This window comes from Alligator sinensis, unplaced genomic scaffold (genome assembly GCF_000455745.1).
Source record: "Alligator sinensis unplaced genomic scaffold, ASM45574v1 scaffold1008_1, whole genome shotgun sequence".
Taxonomy (NCBI): Eukaryota; Metazoa; Chordata; order Crocodylia; family Alligatoridae; genus Alligator; species Alligator sinensis.
This window is the reverse complement of record NW_005842013.1, coordinates 579,082-599,476: the sequence shown is the minus strand read 5'-3', so window position 1 is coordinate 599,476 and position 20,395 is coordinate 579,082. Positions and strand designations below refer to the sequence as shown.

The 20,395-nt window shown below is 44.0% G+C and overlaps 2 protein-coding genes across 4 annotated transcripts in view; both read left to right on the top strand.

Moving 5' to 3' along the window:
* The window catches only part of ACER3 (alkaline ceramidase 3), a 67,841-nt gene extending 54,086 nt beyond the window's left edge, over positions 1-13,755 (top strand). For all 3 annotated transcript variants that reach the window (XM_025202046.1, XM_025202045.1, XM_025202047.1), the window contains 5 exons: positions 1,318-1,376; positions 5,865-5,966; positions 8,593-8,697; positions 9,573-9,618; positions 10,521-13,755. In XM_025202046.1, coding sequence (XP_025057831.1) covers positions 1,318-1,376; positions 5,865-5,966; positions 8,593-8,697; positions 9,573-9,618; positions 10,521-10,574 — 366 coding nt within the window. In that variant the 3' untranslated portion in view covers positions 10,575-13,755. The remainder of the gene's footprint in view (positions 1-1,317; positions 1,377-5,864; positions 5,967-8,592; positions 8,698-9,572; positions 9,619-10,520) is intronic.
* LOC102373058 (coiled-coil domain-containing protein 81) overlaps positions 10,686-20,395 on the top strand; it is a 54,459-nt gene continuing 44,749 nt past the window's right edge. Inside the window, exon 1 of the mRNA XM_025202044.1 lies at positions 10,686-10,791. The gene's annotated coding sequence lies outside the window, so the exon portion shown is untranslated. The remainder of the gene's footprint in view (positions 10,792-20,395) is intronic.

The window sequence follows — 20,395 nt, the reverse complement described above, 5'->3', positions numbered from 1 at the left end:
ACGATGAGCACGTGGAGATCTGTTTTGATTTCTATTTTCAGTAATACCACGCAGTAACATAGTTCCAAATGTCTCTGTGAAACCGTTGTTAATTGAGTCATTGTCCAAGGCCACCATAGTTTGTACAGCTCTAGATTAAAATGCATAGATACAAAAGGAACAACATGATGACTTACTCCTAATTGCAATTTAACTTCTGGATGCTAACTAGTTGTGCCACCTAGTATTTGCTTTTAATTCTGATGTGTGCCACAATTCTGGATTTTTGGATCTCCCAACAAAGGGGTCTAAATTGCTCCAATATTTATACATGGATATTAGGGCTCTGTGAAACAGCACCGTTTCGTTTCATTTCGATTGCCGTTTCGCCGTTCCGCGGGGACAGTGTTTCGTTTTGTTGTTTCATTTCGTCGAAACTGTTTCAACATGTTTCACCCATAGGCTATAATGGAGAATCATGAAAATGCCTATAACTTTGTCATTTCATGCCTGATTTGGATGAAAATTGCAGGACTGGTAGCGCTTTCTGAGGGCATGAAACCTGCCAAATTTCAAGGAGATGAGTGGAGAGGTTTCTGGGAAATTACACCTCAAACTGCTGACAAGCACAACTTGTATCACTTGCTGGCATTGGCAGCCTGCTGTCATCCCGCATGCAGATCTGGGGGCCTGCACCCCCCAGGCGGGCTGCGGGGCTCTGCCAGACTCCTCCCAATGGGTACGGGCCCCCAGATCCGCGCATGAGATGACAGCAGGCTGCCACTGCCAGCTGGCACACAGCCCACGCCGAGCGCCGGGAAGCCTGGTGCTGCTGCTGACCCCAGCCAGCAGTGGTAGCGTGCTGTCATCCCAGGCACAGATTTGGGGACCTGCGCTGCAGCAAGCCCGGCTTCAAAACTCAAAACATTTTGAAACTTTTGAAACGTTTCGAGTGCCCTCGTTTCGTTTCAAAAGGTTTTTTGAAGCCTTTTGTTTCATTTCGATTTTGCTGTTTCGAGCTCGAAATGCATCCAACCAGCTTTGAAATGAAACACCCAACGAAATTTTGCCCAGTCCTAATGGATTTAATGGTATTTTAAATGTTTGTCGTGTGGTGGTATCAGGAAAGTAATTACAGGAGGGAAATTTATTTTCTTGAGAACAAAGAATCGTCAAAATGGTTTGAATAGATCAGTACAAATATTATAGGGGACTAACCAATAATTTTTGTTTGCATATTTTATGACCAAATAATAATGCTTGCTTTATATCTATTGTATTGGGTAGTATCTGTCTAAACACTAATACTGATTTTCTTTTTTCTCTACTTTTCTTCAGATCATGTATGGAACGCTGGTCTCTGTGGTAGTCATGCGGTCTGTATATATAGTGTTATGGTAAGTGACTGGCTTAGTTCAGCCTGACAAGATGCATGTTCTCACTTGGCATTTGCATTCGACAGGGCTGTGCGCATTACCGATCACTTCTCTAAATAAAGTGATACAGGGTCACATGCTCTGTCTCGTGGAAATTGTCTGGTTCCTGTTTTCCCATAAAGACATTTGATTGAGGTCAGCATGCGCTTTTTTGAACAAACATGTAGCAGATGTAGTGTCTGTTGCCAGCTTGTCTGGAGATAGTTTCAGACTAAGTTCCTTGAAACAAAGGGATTGTAGTTTTCTCCTATTCTATATGGTGCTAGGAGTACTGATGCTGCCCAAACGATAATAGTAGCAACTGTGCAGCTTCAGAGAACATTTTTCCTCCTCTCCAGGCCAGCACTAAAGATTAGACTGTAAAGTACTTGATCAGTTGAAGAGTAAAATTTCAGACATTAGTGAGCAGATTTTGATGTACTAGAAGTTGGAAAATGTGTTGGGTTTTTTTCAAACTGAAAGAATTGCTGTCAGATATTTCTGAAAGAACCAAGTAATATTAGTGCAAAGAGTTGCAAAGAAAGAAGAAGAAAGTTTGAATTCATATGCTAATTTAGGTATCATGGGCTCAGTTGCCAACCTGGCCCTGTCTCTCTCCTTCTTGAGTGATCTTTCCTTGTAGGTTCACATATTGCCTTTCATCTGACGATTACGCGATCTTAAATTTCCTACCTTCGGGTTTGGTTGTATAATTTCATTACTTTAGGACTTGAGGACACTCAGGAAAGTTGATTAGCCTTCACTAAGGGTGTGGCCTTAAAGTGGGTTAATTAAACAATCTCAAATCCCTGTGCAGGCACTCTTACTCAACTCTTGCTCAACACGACTTATTTCATTCACTTTCTTAATTAATAAAGATTAATTTTCCTGAGTGTCCTGAGCCCAAAGAGATACTATCCTTCTATCCCTGCAGACTCCACGACTCTGCCAGTCCTTCCATCATTTTCTGTGGCATATGGCACCATTTCCCAGTGGGGCTGTTAGTTAAAATGACTTAAGCAAACCTCTCTTTCTCTCACCTCATCTTGCTGTCAGTCACACTGTCATTCTCCTTGTCAGTCAGGCTTGCAACTGGATAGCATTCATTCTCTTTTTTCTCTTTTGCAAATTCCTGTATTTTCCCTACTTCACCAGGTGTTCCCCTTCCTTTCCATTCACGTCATTGGTACACTGCTCCAAGCTTTTATCATGTCCAGTCTTGACTGTACAACCTCCTCCTCTTCCTCTTTATTGTTGCAATAGCACATGGAGGCCCCACCAGAGATAAGGTCGTCTTTGTGATGCATAGCGTGCACACATGTAGTATGGCACAGTCCCTGATCCAAGGCAAAGGAAGGAGAAAGCAAGCATTGTGTTCACTGTACAGAAAAATAGTTTCTACAAAGCAAAGACCCAGATTGACAAAGATATTTAGGCTCCTAAATCCTATTTAATCAGTGCTGAATTAGGCACCAGAATGCTTGTGTGTGTCTGGGCACATGTGACTTCCCTGAAGCCACCCAGAGTGACACCAGCAGAGCTGGGAAATGAACTGCCTCAAGCCCTGGTCCAGTGCCTTAGCCACAAAGCTGCCCACCCTTTCTTTCCTAGCTCCCTCTCTCTCTATCTTCTTTTCTTAAACCCATCTACCAGGATCCTCCTTTTCCATTACTCAAATTGTCTACCTCTTCCTTGGGTTTCTGTTTTGTCTTGCTTTCTGCTTGTGGCTACAGGTCAGTCCCATGACAGATGGTTAGTCATGCTGGATGGTTAGTCACTACTGGAAGGCATTCAGAAGTTGTGCTGATGAGCTCAGTATAAGAACCTGTGTGGAAGTAAACCTTCTTGTTTCCAGAGTCCTGCTCATCTGTGCTCCCACCTGTCGCAGCGCACTCGCTGTACAGACCCTCACCACCTCCTGTTCCCCGGCTGTTCCTCACTCAGTCCAACATTGTGACTGTGCCTTCCCTTTACACACCCTCGTACTTACGGCACAGAGTCACTGCTGCATCAAACAGCTCACTCATCTAACCAAAAGCTATTCAAGCTATAATTACCAGGGCATAAGACACTTTTTCTTTCATATATTGGACTTGCTGCTGTCTCTGAAATGTAAGCTCCTCGGGGCATGAACTTTGTATTTGTTTCACAGCTCGCCTGATTTAGTGCCATACGTATTTATGGGATTAAACAAGTGCGAATTAGAAATGAACCTGCTCCCAATGCGGATGAGTGTGAAACGCATGCCGTGTTTGTCCTGAGTTTGCCTAGAGAGAGGATCTGTCCCTGCACTGCACACTTATACATCTACCACTAATCAGCAGTCTCCACAATACCAATATGTGTGTTTTAATAAATAACGCTGCTGTCAGAAAGTGTTATTTATGGCTTAAGAAATCCTGTCTATTTGTCATGATGCAGGAATATGTGCTTTGATATATTGCTGCCTCTTTATTAGGTGATAAATCAGTGTGACAAAACTAATGCAAAAGACTAAAAGAAATAACAGCTTTTCAAACCAGAATCTTAAAGTGTGTATGCATGATAAGAATAACAGGACCTATACTTCAGTATAGCTTCTTTGGCTTGGAATTGTGCATTTTGGAGGCCATCTTACTGCTGGCAAAGGAACTCCCTTCACTTCCATTAAGAAGTTAATGATTCTGTGGTTCCACGTGAATGCAAACAGTAAGATTGGGTTTATTAGTGATGACTCTGGTTCTTCAGCACCTATTTTTTTGTATCCTAAATAGGTTTTTGGTTTTGTTCCCCACTCCCATCCCCACCCCTCAATGATTCTTGTGGTAAAAACACATTCTGAAATTACTTTGAAATGATTCACTGAGCTAGTGCATGGTCTCTGTTATTTTATCAAGCAGTTTAAATAATGTTAATCTGTGCATTTTAAGAGGACACAATCTACTTAACACATTAGGGCTGTGCGAAACAGCACCATTTCGTTTCGATTTCCGTTTCGAAGGGACGGTGTTTCGTTTCGTTTCAAAGCACTGTTCCGTTTTGTTTCGTTGAAACTGTTTTGCTGTTTCAATGTCTCGCCCATAGGCTATAATGGGAAATCATGAAAATGCCTATAACTTTGTCACTTCTTGCCTGATTTGGATCAAAATTGCAGGGATGGTAGCCCCTTCTGAGGGCACGAAGTCTGCCAGGGCTCAAGGAGATAGGTGCAGGGGTTTCTGGGAAACTGCACCTCAAATTACTGACCAGCAAAACTCATATCACTTGCTGGCAGCAGCAGCCTGGTGTCATCCTGTGCACAGGTGTGGGGACCCGCGCCCCCCAGGAGGGCTGCAGGGCTATGCCAGATTCTGCCTGGGGGGCGCAGGCCCCCAGATCTGTGCACGGGATGACAGTAGGCTGCCGCCTGGCACCAGCACTGGGTGCATCCCATGCCGAGCACCAGGAAGCAGCAACACGCTGTCATCCCGCGCACAGATCCGGGAGCATGCAGTGCAGCAAGCCCAGCTTCGAAACTCCAAACCTTTCGAGGGCCCTTGTTTCGTTTCGCATCTGTTTTGAAGCCTTTTGTTTCATTCCAATTTCACTGTTTTGAGCCCGAAACGCTTCAAAACGAAACACCCAGTGAAATTTCACACAGGACTATAACATACATCTCTTGAAACATTTTACCTATTGCTTTTACAATGAACTCTGGGTGCATCTACTTGTGCAATTAATGCGGCTGAATAAACTTTGACGCAGAGCACACTGGAGTTCATTGCTTCTGGGTGCCACATTTGCATGTGTGCCCGGGACCGCAGCATGTTGGGCAGTGGTGGGGGACCCTGGGGGTCAGCCTGCCAGCCTGGGGCTGCTCCAGCTCAGCATGCTGTGGAGGGGCTGGCTGGGGCACAAGATGAGCTTTGGTGCAGGGCTAAATGGCAAGCAGCCCTAGTGCTGAAGCACCTCATGCCCCAGCCAGCCCCATCAGCGTGTCCACGTGCATTGCAGCAGAATAAATAACTCTGCTGTAGGATAGCACTTGTGTCTGGCAGTACTATTCTACAGCGGAGTTAATTAGCTTACTCTGTCCTAATAGCACCGCACATGTAGACAGTGATGTTTTACTGGGGAGCTAATTAGTCAGCTCCACAGTAAACGTTTTGTGTAGATGTGCCCACTGAAAGTTAACTGAAAGGGATTAGAAAGAGAAGAAGCTGTCAACCTAACCCATGCATTTGTATAATCAGTTTTACTGTTTTCCTTTCTGTATCAAGGTTTTTCACATGGGCTAGGAGGAAAATCAGACAAAACCTGGGGAGGGGGGCTTCAAATCTTGCTTGCTTTTAAAAATGTGATTGGACTTCAGAATAATGGTTTGCCTTTAAAGATCTGTAAATATTTTTTTTCCTATCAAGCAGCTCCTTTATAAATAGTACAACTTGGAAATGTTCCAAACTGCCTTGAAAGTGTTTTAAACTAAATTTCATTTTCCTTCTCTCTCTCTAGGGTATACCCATGGCTTAGGGGTCTGGGCTATACATCCTTAACTGTATTTTTAATGGGATTTTTCCTTTGGAATGTAGACAACATTTTCTGTGATAAATTGAGGTGAGTATTTTCAACTCTCTGTATAGATTTTAATTTTTAACTGCATGACTTTGCTTTTTATTCTGCAAAATAAATTCAAGTCCATCTCTTGATGTGTGAGCAATACGTTCCCCACAGACTAGTCACAGGTGCTTTTTCCTGTCTGCTCTTGACGAGCTTCAGCAACAAAATAGACTTCTGAGGCTTCTTCATATTCTAACTATTTTTGATGTGAAAAATGATTTTCCCTGTGCTGAAATTCTGAAATCGGAATGCAGTTGGCATTTGGCAGCCTGAGACACGAGACTAAATATCTTGCCTTTTCTGTCTGTCTTCACTCTCCAGTACCAAGTTGATGAATGTGGAGTATTTTTAGTGGAGATGCATAGTTTTAAGTGCCTCTGTTACAGAATGAGAATTTTATCTGTGTTTATTAGGCACGTGAAAACACTTGGTAAAAGTTTTCTCCACAGATACGATTGGTTACAGGACACCCCAGATCTATACCTCTGCTATGAGACTGACTGGGATTTACATAGTTTAAAATTCATACGGCATCTGCTCCACTTAGACAATACTCTACGTTACTCCTTCTTCAGAGCCATAATGACCTCTAGACCTTACAGCATCTGGTCCTTTTTTTCCCCTGCTGATGCTGAAAGGGTTTTGTTCTCCGTTTCTGTCTGTTCTGGATTCAGAACTGTGAAGTTTGCACGCATAATCATAATAATCTTTGAGTCTCATTCTAAACTTTAAGGCAAAAAAAATGGTGACCAAAGTGGTTTTAGGGCCTGTTGTTTCCTGGGGTCTGTACTTCTCACGCTAGAATTTTATATTACTTTTTATACTATCTTCGATCTTGGCTTGGCCCTTTTTCTCCCTTCCTCTCCTGTTTCTCAGGAAAACGTCAAAAGAATCTATCCTGCCTGTTCAAAAAATGTCCAGCACCAGTAAATAGGAATCATTCTTCTGGATGTCTCGGGGTGACTAGCAGTTGATTTGTTTCATAGATTTTCATCAAAGCATCATACTGGGCTTGCAAGTCTTGACTTAATGCTTGAAAATTTCAGTTCCTCAACTTCAATCTGTTGCCATGTCAGCCGAGCAGTCAGCAAAAAGTAAAGTTTATAGAAAGCCACTGCCTGGTTGTGTTGCTGGATGCCAAGTCTATGCGTGCAAGACACAACATAAAGGTGCTTGGTCCCTAAAAAGTGGGCCACCATGCCACAGCACTGACTCCTTTGGTGCATCCTGGCAGTAGTACGCCATGTTAATTTGAAAGATGCGGCTTCATCTTTGCCAGTCGTCCAGCATCAAGAAGGTCCTGGTTGACCCCCGTGCTCTCCTTGTTTCAAACTCACACACCCTCTAGGCCTCCGCTGAATGCAGTTTTCACAACGTTGCACCGATAGGTAGCTGGATTGACTTGGGATGTAGCCCGGTGCGCTGTGTGCCTCCTTCCAGCCTCTGTTTAGATTGTGTTTAATGTGTTGGACAAGTTGAAACTTGGGCCCAACGGATTTCTTTTGGCACTCTAGGTGTGCCTCAACTCATGTGATCTGGTTTATGCCGTAAATCTTGACAGCTGCTACTGATATGAATTTGTCAACACAGATGACCGTGCATGAGATATTAGTACCAGAACAGACTGCTTCTCTGGGCACAGTGATTCCTTATGAAATCATAACCACAACTCCATCACTTGGGGAAATCTGCCCAGTAATTAGGAGAGGTGTGCAATTTGTGGGACTAGGAAACACCCTGAGACTCCCAGGCTTACATCACTAGCTAGAAGTACCATCTTCCTATTCCGTTTGGCAAAAGGAAGAAAAATGTAGGCGTATTTCCTGCCACGCAATGGATGTGGTGCTGCCTAATGTATTATTTTATCATTAATTATATCTGTTTAGTCGGAGATCCTTGGAAGTTTTAGTTTCCAGGTGTAGTTTAGTATAATGCCTGGGAAAAAATGTTTGCTTGTCATTTTTATTCTTTGAAAGTTTATAATGCGAGTCACCTGGCCTCCCAACTCTGAAAGTTATCCCAGCTAGCCTGAGTATTTCAAGTTGTCTACTCAGCTCTGCTTCCTACCATTGAGACTCTTTTAGCACACAGTCATGCTGAGCTTTATACCCAGAAGCTGCTGTGCTTGGGACTTTGGTGCTTAGTAGGTCACTGATTCTGTTGTCTTACCATGGGAGCAGAGAAAAGCAGTAAAAACCTTATGCGAAGCTATGGCATGGGGTAAAGTGGCCCCCAACATACTAAGATGAGGCAGGGTGGATTTCATGTCTTTGCTCAAACCCTCATCGTGCCTTCCCATAGGCCATAACATTGATTGCTTTTGGTGGGAGTGATAAAAGTCCTTAGGGTTTTTTAGTGGTATTAATATTATACCTGTATTTTTTTTATCTGAGCTATTTTGTGTACTAGAAACCTGGGAGCAATTTCCCAACTATAATCATAGTCTAATCATCTTCTAAACTAAGTGTAAGAAAATGGGAGTCCCTAGTGTTCTTGATTTACAAAAGGCTGGACACTTGAAGCATATGATTCAGAAAACACCGGGTGTTCTCGCAAGGAAATGTTGCCATTTGCGATTTTCACACTTTGGAAAGCATGCCTTGCACCGTGTTTCTTTCCACAGGGCAGTACGAGACAAGATGCCTCCTGTTGTGGGAGCTGTGACACAATTCCACGCGTGGTGGCACATCCTAACAGGCCTTGGCTCTTACCTTCATATCCTGTTAAGGTAGAAAGAGACTTTTCCCCCCATGTGCTAAGGAGAGCCCACCTAAACTAATTGTGATCAGAAAGAAGAAATCATTCTTCCCTCAAGTGGTTCTGTGATTTGGAAGCTTCTTTGCGGCATAGTTTGGGGAACTTTTAGGCGTGAATTGCTTGGAAGGAATGCTTCACTTAGAGTAATAGAAGTATTAGGGAGAAAAAAAGCGAGTCATTTTCCCTGTTACACCCTTGCCTTGAAATCTCAAGGAGGGAATATTCTTCCAGTTCCTTCTGTCCCTTTCCATATGGGCAGAGTTGTTGGGGAGGGGAAGACTAACAGTTCCAAGTTCATGTATTAGCCATTCACTCCTGTGAGGATCCATGAGTTAGTGCTCTTGGGCACTTTTACACATGCTTTGGGGGTGGGGAGGTGCTTTAATTAGAGCCATTCTAATTAAAGCGCCAGAGCATCTTGTACATCAGCATCCCCACATTCGACCAGCTTTAGTCCAAGCAACCCTCTCGCTGTTTTGAAGCACGCGGACACTGATACACGAGAGGCGGGAGGTTGCTGGAGCATGGTGATTACCACACTCCAGCGAACTCAAGTCTGCTCCGATGCGCTGTAATTACAGTGCATCGGAGCAGCCCCGCAGCATATCCGCAGGTACCTCTTGTGACCTGGAGCCCTACTTGTGCTGCCTAAATCCAGGCAGAACAAGTAAAGCTTCAGTTACAGAAGCATGCCTTTCTGATTTGGGAGAGGATGGGATTCACTCAGTGACCAGTGCCCCTCAACTCTGGGCAGACCTCAACTGTAGCGTGTTTATTGCATGACACTTAGGTTGTTAAGTGCACTTGGTAAAGCAGTGCTTCTTACAGAAGAATTTTTTCCCCCAGCTTATACACAAGGACACTCTTCCTGAAGTACAGACCAAAAGTAAAGGTAAGCTATCAGTACAGTGTATATATTTATGTAGTGTGCAGTTAGCTGTTCACATGGCTTGAGCTCAAGGATATTTCTGGGCTCGGGGGCCATACTCCCTAATCCTAGTAGCATCATTACCTTGCATCCTGTGTATGACTTGAATGAGCCAGCAGTGTGCCCTTGTTGCCAAGAAGGCTAGCAGCATACTGGGCTGCAATGGTAGGAGTGTTTCCAGAGGTCAAGGGAAGTGATTCTTCCCCTCTATCCAGCACTGGTGAGGCCACATCTGGAGTCCTGCGTCCAGTTTTGGGCCCCCCACTACAGAAAGGATGTGGACACATTGGAGAATCCAGAGGAGGGCAGAAAAAATTATTAGAGGGCTGGAAAACATGACTTGTGAGAAGAGGCTGAGGGAACTGGGCTTATTTAGTCTAGTGAAGAGAAGACTGAGAGGGTTAATAGCAACCTTCACCTCCCTGCAGGGGGGTTGCAAAGAGGATGGAGCTGGGCTGTTCTCAGCGGGGGCAGATGACAGAACAAGGAGCAATGGGCTCAAGTTGCAACAAGGGAAGTTTAGGTTAGACATTAGGGAAAACTTTCTCACAGGGAGGGTAGTAAAGCACTGGAGCAGGTTACCCAGAGAGGTTGTGGATTCTCCATCCTTGGAGGTTTTTAAGCCGTGGCTACACAAAGCCTTGGCTGGGATGATCTGGTTGGGGATGGTCCTGCTCTGAGCAGGGGTTGGACCAGATGACCTCCTGAGGTCCCTTTAACCCTCATTTTCTGTGATTTGATGAATTCCAGGGAGCATGAGCAAAATGAAGGGCTGTAATTTCATAGCTATTCTGAGAGATAACATCCTAAGAAAATCCTTTTTATTTTCTCACCTCCTTCCCCCCTAACCCTTTGCCTTTTAACAGTTTATTTTTGGAATATGGCCAGTCCTTCTCGTGGAGCCTCCCAAGAAGCACTGACCAGGAGCACTAGCCAATGATGTGTGACCACCTAGCCTGGCTGAATAAAGAAATTCTCCAAACCTTGAGGCTGAATGAAGTGTCAAATTATACATCAGCTCCAAAGTTTCATAGCAGTGAAAGGACTTCTCTGTATTACTGGTACCGCCAGGCACAGCACAGAGGGAAGAGTTGGCACATTATGGGAATAATGTTTAAAGTACAATTTTATTCTGAGGTGATAAAAAGTAAAAACAAAATATTTTTATGTATATATTGTAAAGCTGAAGATATCGGGCTAATATTTCGTGCTGGTCACTGAAAACTAACTTTTTTTGAAGTGGGCTGCATATGTTTTTTCATTCTGCTGTCTGTCTTCTCTGTGGTTTAAACTAATATTAGTAACTGAATTATGAAGGCCCGGTGCTGGCCAAGCTTAAGTATCTAGATGGCCTTTAGTGTCCTAGATGCTTGCTCTAAACTACTTTAAGCTTGCACTTTTACATAGTTTAGTGAAGCATGTGATTATTGAGGGCTCCTTCTACCCTGCTTCTGTCCAGCTGCTTCTGCTGTTTCTATTCAGTAAGGGCGACAGGGTGCATGGTGCAATTCTGCCAAAATGCAACAGGTTTCCATTTTCCTTTCATCCAGAGATGGGCAGACATGCCATGAGGAGTCTTCCAACTCCACCTGCAGAGAAAGCACATCAGTCATATCCCTCAGGGATCATTTCGAAAGTTGTTGCATTTAAATGTTCTTGCTAATGTCTTCGCACAAAGGTGAGGAAACTGGAAATCTGTCCCGAGTCGTGACTGACTAGCAACACATCATGAGAATGCAGAAGGTCATTTTTGATTGCTCTGCCTAACCCAAGCAAATCCTTATTAATTCTCATGCTTCTTATTTTCTGTCTCTCATTTCCCAAATAGCATTCCATACCCACAAATGGGTCTAGCCTTTACATGGACAAACAATTTCTATTCTTGGCTCCTTCCATATTTTACATCTCTTAAAAAATTATCACCCAGACATCCTAAGCACCTATCAGCCCCCTGTCTTTTGGAGCAAGGGGGGCTCCTCAGTTCTGAAAAAATCAGGCCTCTGTTTGGTCATCTCAGCATAATTGGTAATGCTTCAGATCACTTGTTTGTGATCTTTCTTTGATGCAGCCACCAGCTGGGAAGTTTGGGCCAGCTCCTTATGGCTCTCTTCCATCACAGTAACCCACCTACTATGTACCTGTCAGGGTAAGAGATCCCCTATATTTCTGCAGCTGGTCCTCCCTTGTAAAGGGAAATGATCTAGCTGAATCAATAGGATTTATCAAAATGTGCCACAAATTTGTGGCCGTGATTTTGGCCCTCTCAACTGCAGAGAGATTCAGGAAGTGCCTAGAGCCTCTCAGCCACTCACTCTATGACTCGTCCTCTAATATTATTCTAAGGGTTGTATGTCCTCCTGTATTCTCTTACATGGTACGGAAGTAGCCCACAACCTTTGGCCCGTGAGCAACAAAACTAAGCAAGTAACAGGCTGCAGACTTCATATTTTGCTCTCCCCATCCACCAGGGCTATAGTGGTGACAGCCTCAGTTTTACCTTTTAACATCCTGTGTCTATGAGCAACATCAGAGGGCAGCAACAGGCTGGGACCACTGTCCTATACATTAATGTAACACAGGAATTACCTGTGCTATTTTGGAAATGCCACTACCTTTGTACATTAATTCAACACGGGCCTACAGAGATTTTTAGAGCAGCAGGGCATGGGTATGCCCAGTGCAGCTGCTTGGAAGATCTGCACAGTTCTGGTATGTTCTTTTTTTTTGTTTTGACTTCTTAAAAAATGGATGGAGGGCCTGTAAGATACGGTCTGTAGTAACTAAAATTGGCTCTTCATTCTTGCATGTTTATCTCTGTTTACAATTACCTGTGCACCCTCAGGGCCTTCTGTAGTACGACTAATACATGGATCTTTAATTGAGGTTTGGACAGGCATGTCATGAGCTGGTTCTTGAAGTTAAACCAAACCAAGGCCATGATTCAGGGGCGATGCTTACATCCCATTGAAGTCAGCAGGTGCATCTGCATGTGCTATTGAGGTGAAAAAATAAACTTTGCAGTTATCACGCCAGAGTTTATTATTCCCGTGTGCCGCATTTACACATGCACCTGGGATGGCAGCACTCTGAGCCAGGTCACAGCAGCCCCAGCTGGCAAGAGGCCTGAGGAGTCAGCCTACCAGCCCGGGGCTGCTCCACCCCAGCTCAGTGTGCTGCAGAGGGGCTGGCTGGGGCACAAGGGTGCTCCAGTATGGGGCTAGCTGGCATGCAGCCCATGCACTGAAGCATCTTCGTGCCCTGTCCAGCTGTGTCAGCATCTACACATGTATTGCTGTGCATGAAAAAAACCTCTGCACCAAGGTAGTGCTTCTATTTATGAGTACTACTCTGCTGCAGAGTTGATTAGTTTCCTGTGGTCTAATCAGGCTGCACATGTAGACACAAGACATTTACTGCGCAGCTAATTAGCCTACTCTGCAGTGTAGACACAGCCAGAGAGACTTAAACAGACACTTAAACCTAAGAAAATGCTTTGCAGAATCAGGCTTCAGAATTACCTGAATTGTCCATGAAGAGGCTTGAGATCCGTTTTAAAACCACAACTAACAGAAGCTCCTACTGTCAAAACTCCCCAAGAGCTCATATTGCCTCTGCATGCTGCATTTGGATCCTTTTCATCACCTCCTGCCCTAAGGAGCAGTTGAGCATTTGCTCTGCTGAATGCATGCTGCAAGCCACTTGCGTAGGAGCATCTACTTTGTACCTGCAGCATGTCGAGCACATTAGCAGTTGCCGGGGCCTTCCAGCTACTTAATATTTAAAACAAACAAACAAAAAAAAGACTTTGTTTTGGTGGCCTTATTTTTTGCCTTGCAGAATTTGGGGGCTCTGTGTTTGAGACTTGTCTGTGTGCCCACAGCAGCTGCCATGGGCTAAAAGCCAGTTTCTTGATGAGATGTTTGTATAAGATGCTTGAAGAACCATGCTGATCAACCTGTGCACTTGTGAGAAACAAGTTAGCACATGGCTCTTTGGATTGTGTTAAATCAGTTTGTCAGGGTATCAAGGGTATTTAAAAATCTGTCCGCATCAGTTTTTTGCTGCTGCTTGGGGTTTTATACCTTTCATTTAAAAAAAAAATATATTGGGAAATGGCTTATACTTTCACTTTGAGTAGCCAAAATATGCACTTTTCCCCCACCAGGAGTTTGCCACTACCTAAAGAATGTACGTTAGATGTTTATGTCTCTAATTATAAATAATAAAATATAATTATGGATGTGTTGGGAAGCACTACCTTACAGCTAATACACCTGATATTTGAAAATGTCAGGGTAGAGTTTTACTCTTTTTATATCATTAATTCTAAGTGGCGCGAGCCCCAGATGGCCTTCACCGCAGACTTACAAAATAGAGACGTATCTTTCCACTGTAATTTGGGATGTGCCTGTTGCCATTGCTACTTGTTTCTGTCCTGTGTGACAAAGAGGAGCAAAGAGGCATTTATTGTCAATGATGTTTAGAGCAGATGTCAAACTCCAGTGTGGACTGCACCTTAAAAAGAGTACCATGGAGCACCTTGCTGTCTCATCTGAGCCCAAAACATCCCTGTGGCAGTTACTTTTATGTAAAGAAAAAATTAGGGCCAGCGTTTCTTAGGGAAGGAGTGAGTAGCCTTTGAATTCAAGTGTAAAGGCTGGGGACTTTTAACTCTGAGGCCAGTGTTTTACAAAATGCCAGGATAGCCAAGCACCATGGTCCCTTGTAGCTGTCTGTGAAAAAGCCTTGACAGCTATCACCAGGTGACCAGTCCACGGTCCATCCACAGACCACGGTATGAGAACCTCGGCCTTAGAGAGAATACCAGGAACTTTAGACTTCTCTGCCAATACAGCTCACATGCTTTATATCAGGAGCCAGGATTTTTTGAATGCAACTCAGCAGAGACTGGATTTGCAATGATGGGAGGACATGGCAGGTTGAAGCCAGTCTTCAAAAGGAATATTTCAAGTAGGTCTTTCTGGAAGGCAGCGATTCGTGTTGACTAACAGTATTAGTCATCTCCAGGACACGTCTTTAGGGGATAGGGGATGTTCTTGTCTTTCAGCTCTCACATGAAGAGATGCATAACCAGCAAGTGTTCAGAGAAAGCGAAATCTTCCTTTTCAGAGCACCGAGTATGAATTCAGAATATGCAATAGAATTATCACTTGCAAATCTACCTCTGTCATGCACGTTACCCACTATTACCAGTGCCCTTACTTTACCAATGCAGAGAGAAAAGCAAGTAGCCTAACTCAGAACTCAAAATCTGCCTCCAGTTGTAACAGTATTGAAGTAATCTGTGGCTGAGTATATTAGCTCCCCCTGAGCCGACTGACTTTTTAGATGTCTGTTGGATTTCTTGCTTATATACTGTATCCTCCTGTTCCTCTGCACACAGAATTCTGATTGATGCCAGTAGAAATTACATGCAAATAGAGGCACCTCTGGATTGAGATTTTCATTAGATACATGGTTTTAAACCTTGCCAATACATCCATATGATTAGGTTACGTCTGAGGTTTTATTTAACCGTGAAATACAGTGTTTGCTGACTTGGCCTGTGGAAAGTACACAATGGTAAAAATACTATTTTATGACAGTGTTATTTCTCAGTTCTAAAAATTTTCTGTTTGCTGCTTGGCTAAAAAAAATACGTGCTGGAAACTCAGTTGATTTGGGGTTGAAATTTTCTTGTTGGCAACATCTAGTTGCCAACAGCTTGTGGGTGTTTTCAGGCATCAAGCTAATGTGATCAGCCAAGATTTTCCAAAATAGGAGCCCCGAACTTACACTACTCCATGTGCATTTAGGCACCTTAACAAAAGTAAAACATGCAAACAGCAGCCCAAACCTCCCACTGCTGTCAGCCTTTTTGACAATCATCACCCCTCTCTTTGCATTGTACTCAACAGTGTGACAGCAATGCTTTGTTTAAATGCATCTCAGTACTAATTTTTGTAATGATTTTGGCATCTCATGGCAGATGAGTGATCAGGTGGAGCACTCTGTCATTGGAAGAGGGGTTTTTTTTCTTGAAGGTATAGTGATTGCCCAAGACATCACTAAGCAGTGGCACATTTTTCTTCAAAAGACCTGTGCAGCTGGGGTCCCTTCCTCCTTTTTATTGCTGGGTCCCTGCCTTTACTTTTCAATGGACAAGTGAAGTAGTCCCTTGACTTCACTGGAGCTCCACCTGTACAGTGCAAATTCCAGACCGGGGACTTTTTAAATTCTCTGCTTCTGTTTAACCTGGTTAAAACAGCTGTAAGGTGTTGTTTTTTTTTTTCCTTTACTGATGGAAGGAGAAAGCAAGAAAGTTCACATTGATGTCAGGTAAGATACAATGGGAGCTTAAATACAATATCCCACAGCATCGGTTTTGTCATTCGCCTGATAACTGCACTTTAGCCACCTGTATTAAAAGCTTGAACGTTTTAAAATCTATGCTCTTCACTTCTAATACTGATCCTGAGCTCTTTGCCGCAGTGGTACCGTAGATACAATTTTTTTCTTAATTCATAGATTTTCTCAAATGTACCTTTTTATATGGATGAAATGCGGAGTGAAGCGTTTTGTGTACCAACATTACACGTGGGGAATGTTCCCTATTTTGATTGAAAGTCAAATGTAATAACACAGAGCGGACTCTATATCCCTCTCGGTCCAGGACGATCAATCCTGCGAGTCAAGTAAAGGGTTGTAAATAAGGCCGATAGATCCTAGAGCCACAGACTGGCAAATGCCACAGACGGTGTTTAAAGGGAGGGCCAGACCACAGAACCTCCCTTTAACCCTCATCTGGTCTGACTCTGTAGCATGGAAATAATTATAGTTATCAAATGTATAAAATTGCATGCCACTGGCTACTGCTGCTAAGTGCCTGATTCTTCTCAGTCACCAGTCTTTCATGTTCTGAGATTACGTTTTTTTTCTTGGATACTAAGGACAGGATCACTGGTGTGCATGCTTTTTGTTCTTCTTGTTACATTGTTATTTACTGAGCTGTTAAACATAAATATTAAAGCAAAATTCACATCTTAGCAACACTCCGATGATTGGCTCATCCAGCATTTTGCCACCTGTTTACTAAGCTAGCCCCACAAGTGTGATTTCCATGCCTGTTCCTACCAGAGCACGCTTCATTTGAGGTTTTGAAAGCCAGCCAGGGGAGTGTGACCACAGAGCTTCCCCATGTTGAATTGTGCGGCTAGATAAAGCAAACACTAGCCCACAAGGTCAGTGGCACTTCAGTCAAGTGGACGCTTATGCAGAGCCTCAGTGACTGGAAGACAGCTTCCAGGCTGGGCCTACATTGGGTAGGTTATCAGTTTTAGGTAGGATTGAGGCTTAACCTGCTAAGTGACTTGGAAAATCACTGCTTTCACTTGCTGGAGCCAGCTGCATTGTTTCAGTCATTGCAGGTTTTGTAGATTAACTTGGTCACACATAAAGTTAAGGGGATGCAGATCTCTACAGCACAACCTGCCAGTTCTGCGCGTGTGTTTCAAAGCCATTGAACACAAATCGGGCAGCTTGTTTGGAGACTGCAAGCGTGTAATTTGTTTCGGTTTAAATTATTTTGGCCCCAGCTCAGGAAGGCACTGAAGCAAAACTTTATCAGCATGTTCTTAAGATCATCCCTTTCTTGCAAAGCTCTTAAGATCATGTACGTGCCATGGCATGGGGCTGTGAATAGGTGCTGATGTGCCTTGCTGAGTAAGGATGGACTTTTTCACGTGTGTTCAAATCTGAGTTGCGCGGATACGTTTTGCTGAATTAAAGCCTTAATCGCTGCCCGGAACAGAGTTGATTGATTGACCACGCACAGTATTGCTCCCTGGGTTAGGGAGGAAAGACTTGAGCATAAGCAGTAGTTACTCCATAGACTGACTTGGGTCCTGCTTTTTCTCTTGATCTGCCAAATTGTTGTTACCGACCGAACTGAGTTTAATGCACTGATAACGCCTTGTTTACCGTCTAGAAGATATTGGAGCTCTCCAGCCATAGTGGACCTGGAGTATCTTGTGTATTATGTGACCAAACTTTCTAACATCAACACTATCTGTATTAGTGTAATATATATTTTTTTCTTTCTTTTTTTTTTTTTTTTTTTTGAACAAGATTTTGTTGCAGATGAAGTCACTGTGACAAATAACACGAATATAATGGATGGCTATGTAAAAGCCTATTGTACTAAGCGATGTTTAATAAATATTTTGATATATTGTATTGATTCTTTATATGGAACCAACTGGCAAGTAACCATAGGCTATATATATAGAGATATAGATATATATGTAGATATATATCTTTTTCATTTTGCAAAACACAATAGCTTTGAGATATTTAAGTATAAAGTATAGACTCTATTATTCATGCAGCATTCAAGCATTAATTTTGTCTTTATAATTAAGAGTATTAAAGAATGTTGTTGTAAATAAGACCTCTTAAAAATGTTTCTTGGTGTTTCTATTGCATAGAGCCAAATTATTTTTATCAACGTGGGTTTAATACCTGGAAGGATACGTGCCTACATCTATAACTGTGTGCTTAAAATGGCATTCTTTCAGCTTTAAATAGATGCTCTTTCCTGATGTGCCACAAGGATAAAATGGTTAGCATTTGATGTCTTTGGATTTAATGGAATTCTTAATATAGCAGGAAAATGATTATTTTAGAAGAGGATTTTTCAAAAAGCCTGAAAGATTTAGAAACGAGTCCCATTGAAACCCACCAGGATTTGAGCAGCTAAACCCAGTAACTGCTTTTGCAGAATCTCCCCATTCATAAGATGCCTCCAACATAGTGATATCAGCCAAAATGCAGCCCCCGGGCTGATTGCGGCCTGCCAGGCCACTCTATCCGGCCCGCACAGTAAGTCTTGTACTCTTTTCTTCCAAGGGGAAAGTTTAGTTGTTCAGACCAGCTACAGCCCTCCATAGACAATGTCTCGCAGGTGCCTACAGTCCTTAAGTAACCAATATGGGGCACTTCTAACGAGTGCCTCGGCTGATCTTAACCATGAGGAATTGTAGAGCAGAGGGATGGGAGTTAGACGGTAATAGGACAGTGGGAGTTTCACCTAGTACATTGAATAACCCAACCCAGGGAATATTTATGGCTTCCAGAAATGGAATAGATTATTGGCACCATAGCTCAGGGGGTAGAGCACAGGTCTGGCGTTGGACTAGATCAGTGTTTCTCCACCTGTGGGTCACAACCCAAAAGTGGGTCGCAAGAATATATGAAAGGGTAGCGGACAAACTTTAAAAATGGATTTTCCTTTAAAGGAGAAAAATGTGGGAAACCATGGCTTTTCCCTTGCAGGCTGGCAGAGTTGCAGCCTGCAAGGGGCTGCTTGCACACACTGGGGCATGGGGGCAGCAGGGCAGGAGTGAGGGGTGCTGGGTCAGGACTGGTTGTCAACGTTTACAAATGGGTCCTAGTACAAAAAAGGTTGAGAACCACTGGACTAGATGGCCCATGAGATCCTTTCCGGCCATGTGATCCCATCAGTCTAACTCTGATTTTAGTCCCCCAAGCTGCTGGCCAATAAAGCAATGACCATGATTAGAAAGGAGAAAATGATGCCCCCTTTTCCATCTGTGCACATGTCCATGTATACCCCCATTCCTGAAGCATCTTCTCCCTGGTGCATTTGTCCTCATTGTCTCCCTTACAGATGAGAACAGACTCAGACCTAGGGGCCAGATGCAAAGATAGGGCTTGGTCGTCTAAATCCACATCTGCAATCCCCAAATCCCTGCCAAGCGGCCCTCAAACCCTGGAGGTGTCTGCATGCCCCAGGCGCCTCTCTCTCTCTCTGACCTGAAAGTTTTCCTAAGAGCCTGTTCTGGCTCTGTGTGCCTAGAAATGCCCCAGGGTGGCACCTGGGCACCCCACTCCTGCCCAGGCCTGATGGGATCTAGGAGCTAGTCAGTGGCCCCTAAGTCCCCCAAGAGACCCGATCTGGTAGGGATGTGCTTAATCTGCACAGCACAACCCTTGGCCTCGGGCCTCTCACAAAATGCCATTGTAGCTGCCTGCCTATCCCAGTGCTCCCTCCATTCATGTCTGCCTCGGGGTGACAACACTTGCCAAGGAAGGGGAAGACCTGGGTTCTGAGCTCCCACGACCCGTCCATTATACATTGGACAGTCACTGCATAAAGTGACAATGCAGAGACCCGAACCCTGAGCTCCCCACTCTTAGGGGGAGCACAGGCTACACCGCCAGGCTCCCTTTTGCTTGCTGTCTTTCTGGCCTCCTGAATCTTGCATTCATGGCTACCCCGTGCCACAAGCACAGAGACCCCACCACCCCCGGGTGCAGCCCATGCCCTGCCTTTGCAGGGGTCCCATGGTCCCTGCGTGGTATTAAGGGGGCACTGCACACCTGCCCCCAGGGTCAGCCCCAGGCACAGTAAATGTAGTTACTGCACCTCCAGTTAGTACTTCATTAAGGAAGTGCTAAACTAAATGTGCAATAACTATGGCGCATTAATGAATGTGTAGATGTGCCCACTGAGAACAGGGTCAGGCCACGCTAGTGAAGAGACTCTTTGAAGCCAGTATCTTGTTCTCTTGAGAGCCACCACAGCACTTGGCGGACATTGGCCCCATCTACTGTGCATGGGGCCTTTGATGCGGTCTCCTGGGTAGATGTAGCTTTGAGAAGCAGGCTGCTTTCCTTCGTCAGAAAGGACTCCTGGGTGTGGAGGCCTGAATTCGTAGCC